The 6223-nt window shown below is 37.8% G+C and overlaps 1 protein-coding gene across 1 annotated transcript; it reads left to right on the top strand.

Moving 5' to 3' along the window:
* Positions 1-2141: 2141 nt before the first annotated feature.
* Positions 2142-4923, top strand: LOC107080917 (macrosialin-like; the record flags this gene model as incomplete). Its single annotated transcript, XM_015369129.1, has 4 exons — positions 2142-2294; positions 2413-2532; positions 4451-4520; positions 4753-4923. Coding segments are annotated over exons 1-4 (511 nt in total), but the record flags the coding sequence as incomplete, so codon positions are not given.
* Positions 4924-6223: the final 1300 nt, after the last annotated feature.

The following is a 6223-nucleotide window of genomic DNA, read 5'->3' as shown; positions in this document are numbered from 1 at the left end:
AATATTTAGATGAGCTGTGCTCTGATTGGTTGGTTGACAACGACCCAAGCTGCTGAGCAAAGACGCATCATAGCAACAAGCACTCACTCACTGAAACATCCGATTGTTGATATGGGAGGGGGACCAGACGTCCTCTTTTTCCCAAACATGTCCTACTTTTCAGACCTAAAAGAAAATGTCTGAGGGTAATTTCAAAATCGTCCGGGATTTTGGTCGACTACAGTGCAGCACGTAGTCAGAACACACCGGGCACTCGAACCAAGCCAACAGCTCAGGGAACTTCGGCGGGCAGCCTCGCAGCTGATGGCTTGGTTCCTGGTTCGGTCCAGTCAGCGGTTCCTGATGGCCGCTATCCTGCAACGTTTAGATGTGTCCTTTGTCAAAAACACCTGAATCAAATAAACTGATGATTAAGAGGACTGAAAAAACTGACAGGAGTGGTGGTAATTCAGGCATTTGATTCAGGTGTGTTTGACCAAAAACAAATCTAAAAGCCTAGGATAGCGGCCCTCAGGAACTGGAATTGCCCGCCCCTGATCTATGACAATGATTTTTGTATTCTGTGATTTCTCGGTTTTGCATTCTATGATCCCTTTAAGTAAAGCTATTGGAACATACCTGAAGTCATCTTCTAGAAAAGTGTTAACATTCTAATATTTGGTTATTCAAAGTTAGTGTGGTGGGATGGTGTTCCACCCTCCCCACTCTGTGCACCAGGTGTAGCAAGAAGCAAGCCATTGATTGGTGGACGGGGCAGATGGCTTTATAGCTCAGCAGGCCTCTGCAAGGTGCATTGTGTCTTTGTTACCACTACATGTCTGCTGTCTAAGTGGCTGGTGTGCTTGATCCGCTCATCTAATATCGTAAGTACCAATTGTGCCATCTGTGGCTGGGATTGTGCTTGGGCTTGGGTGCTATACCTGCTGTGTGTTTCTGCAGCATTGCTCTGCTGGTGTTGGTGGCTGCAGCTGGAGGTTGTTGCGGCTTCCATCTAGTCCTCACCTGCTGGTCCTCTTCCCCGGGTAGGCTGTGTTTCCACTCCTAGGTAAGCTACCTGTTTAGATTTTAACTTACTTTACCTGAATCTACAGGTTTTTGTAATGGTTTTCTGGTTTAGGATTTTCTTGGAGCTGCAGTACCTTGGATGCTCGGCTATCTTTTTTTTAACTATGTTTGGGACGCTCTCAAAACCTGTTGCTGCCTGGACAGGCTAAGCGAGACTCCTCTGACCCCATTGAAAGGCAGATTAAATTGACAATTTGTTCCACTTTTTGATGTGCTTGCTTTTTTCTTTTATTTCTTTGCTTATTATTGAAATTACTAATGTGTGTTTTTTTTCTCTTTTTTTTATGCATTAATTTGATTCCTTTTACATTGCATGTTATGTTTGGTCATTTATCTTTTGGAATAATTTTAATTTAAATTGTTTCCTATAATCCCCTTTCTTTCCAGGGACTGATTAGTAGGCCTGAAGACAAGTTTTAAAACAAAGAAATATTTTATTGAAATTGTTTAATAAAATCTTGTGGACTATTCAGTGTTCTGGTGCTTCTTTTTGTGAAAAGTTCCCCCCTTTGTAGGTCACATTGGCTTATCAGTACATTATTTGATACATTAATGAGAGTTGAAACTTATCAAGCTTTGAAGGCTTCATTTACCACGGATGATCCTAACTAAGCTGTGCCATAAGTCAGAAATCTGACGCACAGTTCACTCCATATCTAGAATTAAATCTTGACGTTAAGATAAATAAAACTAAAACACGCAGAGTTTCTTCTTCTTTTAATGTTGTGGTCCAACTTTTGTAGTTTTACAGTCCAAAATAAAGGTTGTTTACCTTCATTGTCTGCGTTCAGGATGACGCTGTTAAAGAATGTAGCCTGGGAGAGCACCTGTACAACAAAGATTAGACAAACAGACACAACCAAGGTCATTAGAAATCTATAACGATGTGTGCATCAGCGATGCATGACCACATTTTATTGTGCATTTGTCCCTGAAGAGACGTGTTTCAACAATTCACAGATGTTCAGAAACATGAAATCAGCTTTAAGTGGTGGAGAAACAAGTATTTAGATTGATTTTTGTTTCTGTTTGTTAAAGCACGGACGTTGGCTGACGACACAAAACAATACAAAACAACAATGGCAACCCCAACTACACCAACAACAACTCCAGCACCTCAACCTACTCCAGCTGCCAATTTGACTATAGGAAACTATAATCTGTTGGTCAACAAGAAGGTCTGCCTGATGGCTCAGATGGAGCTCCAAATCAGGCTGGAAACACCAAAGGTAAGCTCCATCAGCCACCCACCTCCAAACCAAAGATTGCTGAAAGGTCTTGGTAAATATTTCCAGTCATCAAATGTAATAAAGAGAAGCTTACATTTTACATTTTTCTCCTTCTCAGGCCAATGGAACCTTCATTGTTCAACCATCGCAGACTAAGCCAAGTGGCGAATGCTTGGAAACCAAAGCCAACCTGACGCTTTCGTTCTCACAGGGTTTCATCACCTTAATCTTCCAAAAGGTTTTATTTCCATCACTTGTCACATTCAAACATGCTTTTTTTTAATCCCTTTTGTTTTAGAACTCTAGACTTTGCGAACAATAGATATACAAACTCTAGACTTTCAAATGAGTAGATAGTTGTTTTTTTTTTTTTACCATCACCATAAAAAATATGGTTCTACTTCTCAGGAAATCGGTAAGATCCGTTAGTGTACTTGTAATCTTCACCCTTCTGTATATCTTGACCACCACAATTAGTGCATTTAACCTTTTGAGGCCAAACCAAATACTTGATAGGGTTTGTTTTTCTTGTAGAAACTAGAATTGCAAAATGACCTCCAGAATTGTGCGTTATCTGGGAAGCATATCACTTGGCGACACAGTCTGTATGTTGTGGGAAAAAAAGATTAGAACAGCAGCTTCTGTCACCAAATCAATCATCAGATGATTTTTTCCTTCATTGTTTAGTGCTCTGTTAAATTTTAGTTCCATTAATTTCCTTCTGCTGCTCAGACTTTCCTCATTCTTCCCAGCTCTGCCTCTGTTTTCCACCTATTTAAGCTCCCTGCTTGTCATCATACTTCACTGGTTCCTTCCGTTGCACATAGCTTCTGTTGCTCCATCTCCTTTGTGCAAAACCTGTTTGTCTCCCTGCTCTGTGTTTGAGTCCTCGCCATCATACATATTAAGGTTTTAAAAGTTCTTAAACTTAAGTAAGAACATCTTAAATATAGAATATATAAAGAAAAATAGAGTAAAATAGAAGTTACTAGAACTAGCTGAGGTGATTGCTTGACGACTGCCTTTGAAAGCGGTCCTGATGTTTAGTTTTCCAAAGCAACTTTTTTTTTTTATCTCCTGTAGATAATCAGAAGAAAGTATTTAAATGTCAGTGAGTTCACTTTATCTTGGGCACTTATCTCTTTAACAAGTCCCTGCATTATTATTTCAAATTGAGTTACTTTCCATGGTTCAGCAATTCAATAAGAGTTGGAATAAAGCATATTAGAACATAGGCAGCTATAGTAAAATGGTTTTGAACAAAGGTTAATTTTCTGCACATAAATTCAAAAATTATTTTTAAAAGTTCTTTTAACAGCTATATTGAAATGAACAAAATTAACTTCAAGCATATAAAATTACTCACAAACATTAAAGGATAACATTTCTGTAAATATCTGCAACTAGATTATCTTTAAAATTGTTTAAAATGTTTAAAAAATATTCGTCCTAAATCAGAAATCTAACATTAGATTGGTTAATAGAAAAACATTTTCAATACATTGTTTTAATTATTTTATGGCAAAGGACAGGAGACCAAATTGGAATATCATTTCATGCACAATTAACAGTTTGACTTGTTAGATTTATTCTTTGTATGAAAATGTGAGCATTCTGGGGTTCTGTTCTGGATTCCTGTTTCTCTTCTGCTATTCTGCTCTCTCAAAATCTGTTTTTCCATCAGTTGTCCCACAACCATTTCAACTTCTTGCAATCTATCAAAGCACAATTTTTCCTGCACTAGAGTGATTTTTTTTAACCACACAGTGTAGTGGAAGAAACCAGCAGTGAACATGGGGGACTTGAGAGCTTAAAAACTGAAGCAGGAAATAAGAGGACAAAAACAAAAACAAATGAAAACAAAAAGATCTCAGAAAGAAAACTAAGAGCTCAACGATAGAGATCTACATTTATCAGGTTTGCTGATGCAGATTTATGTAAAGGTCAAAGATATGATCCATTTTTGAGGGATTTTATTTGCTTTTCTCTGTATTTTTTTCCTGATAAATCTAGAACTAGATTTGTTGCATGAAGACTGAAGTGCACATCTATCATCCCTGTCCCCAGTGTTTCTTCATATTCTGATAACCTTTTTTATGATTTTTTTTATTCCAATGAATTACAAGTTTTCTTGCTTTTTCTTTTCGTTTTCATAGATTGATACTGAAGACACCGCCTATGCTGAGTCTGTTTCTCTCAGTCTGACCTACCCCTTCTCAAAGACAGGTGAGTTTAAAGCCCTTGTTCATGCCTATTAGACTTGTTGTGGTTTTCTTCCTTGTTTGTGTGGCTCTCCCACTAATTTGAGCTCAACTCTGTTATCTGTTCTTTTCTTTGTAATGCAGTACAGCAAAATTGCTAAAAAAAAAAAAAAGTCGTCTGATCTCATCACCACTTTTCTGAGAAATAATGTCTCTGTGCAGCTCCTGAGCATTACCTTGTCTCACTTTATTGTCAGGACCCAGTCATTACGTTGCCAAAAACAGTTCGCTGAATCTGTTCGCTGCAAGGATCGGATACTGCTACTCCAGCAAGAAGGAAACTCTCTACATGGGACAGGGGCTGTACCTGGATTTCTCACAGCACAGAATGCAGGCCTTCAACATCTCCAACGGAGAATTTGGCGATCGTAAGTGTCCCTGAGAGAAAGGAAACACAAAAAAAACACTTTCTTCCAACCCATAGGTGTGTTTCTATTTAGATAAATAACTACAGCTTTGCATAACATTTTAGCTGCTGTCTAAAAATGGTGTATCATAGTTAATATCTCCCCAATATTCAAGTACAAATAAAGGAAGCACATAAAACTTTTAATGGGCCTTTAACTACAAGTTAACTGAACAGCTTGTTAAGAATGGTGCAGCTTTGGAAAATTAGGTTTATAAGTTTGAAATATCTGCCATATATTCTTTATGTATATCCAATAAACCTGAGCTGAACTTAGCATTAGCAATATTGATATATCCATTGTTAAACTTCACTACTTCACTATGCACTATTGCTGTGAGGCAATAGTGCAGTGGGTTGCACTATTGCCTCACGGCAAGAAGGTTCTGGGTTTGATTCCTGGCCCACAGTTTGTTTGCATGTTCTCTTCATGCATCCATCAGATGTCCGACGCAAACTTAAGGTTTATGGGAATTAAATAAATGCCATTAAAACATACATGTCTAAATTTGTAAATGGAAGTCAATATACGTATTACGTAATTAAATTAAATGCTTCATTTGTTTTCACCTTATGCATACATGTGACATTAGATGTTTCATCTGTGAGAATACAAGTTTGGAAGTAACAAGTACAATTTATAAATTTAGAAGTAAGAGTCACAATTTTTAAGTGTTATCTAGAACCTGATAAAGATGTTACATTCCTGACCAGGTGGGGGCAGTAAAGCACCTGGTTGTTTACCATTAAACAAGAATGGCAAGAGTACTATGGAAGCTGAACTATTTCTGCAGAATAACTCAGTCCATCGTTCATCCATCTTCAAGTGTGTCACTCTGTAGGACACGCCCCCTCCTCATTTGCATAATGAGGCAGAAATGCAGACAGAAATGTAAAAAGGGCAGGCAGAAATAAATAGCGGCAAATAAATAACTAGGGTAAAAAAATACAAAGGAAGATAATAAATACTTAAAAATATAAGTAATTAAAAAATAAAGTTGAAGATTATAAAGGACAAAAAATAAATAAGGTAAATATTACAAAGGCAAACAAATAAAGAAGCTAATTGAAAGAGTTATATACATCTACACTCACCGGCCACTTTATTAGGTACCCCATGCTAGTAACGGGTTGGACCCCCTTTTGCCTTCAGAACTGCCTCAATTCTTGGTGGCAGAGATTCAACAAGGTGCTGGAAGCATTCCTCAGGGAGTTTGGTCCATATTGACATGATGGCATCACACAGTTGCCGCAGATTTGTC

The sequence above is a fragment of the Cyprinodon variegatus genome, unplaced genomic scaffold (assembly GCF_000732505.1).
Source record: "Cyprinodon variegatus isolate N-32 unplaced genomic scaffold, C_variegatus-1.0 Scaffold2495, whole genome shotgun sequence".
In the NCBI taxonomy this organism is placed as follows: domain Eukaryota; kingdom Metazoa; phylum Chordata; class Actinopteri; order Cyprinodontiformes; family Cyprinodontidae; genus Cyprinodon; species Cyprinodon variegatus.
This window is presented reverse-complemented; position numbering and strand designations above follow the sequence as displayed.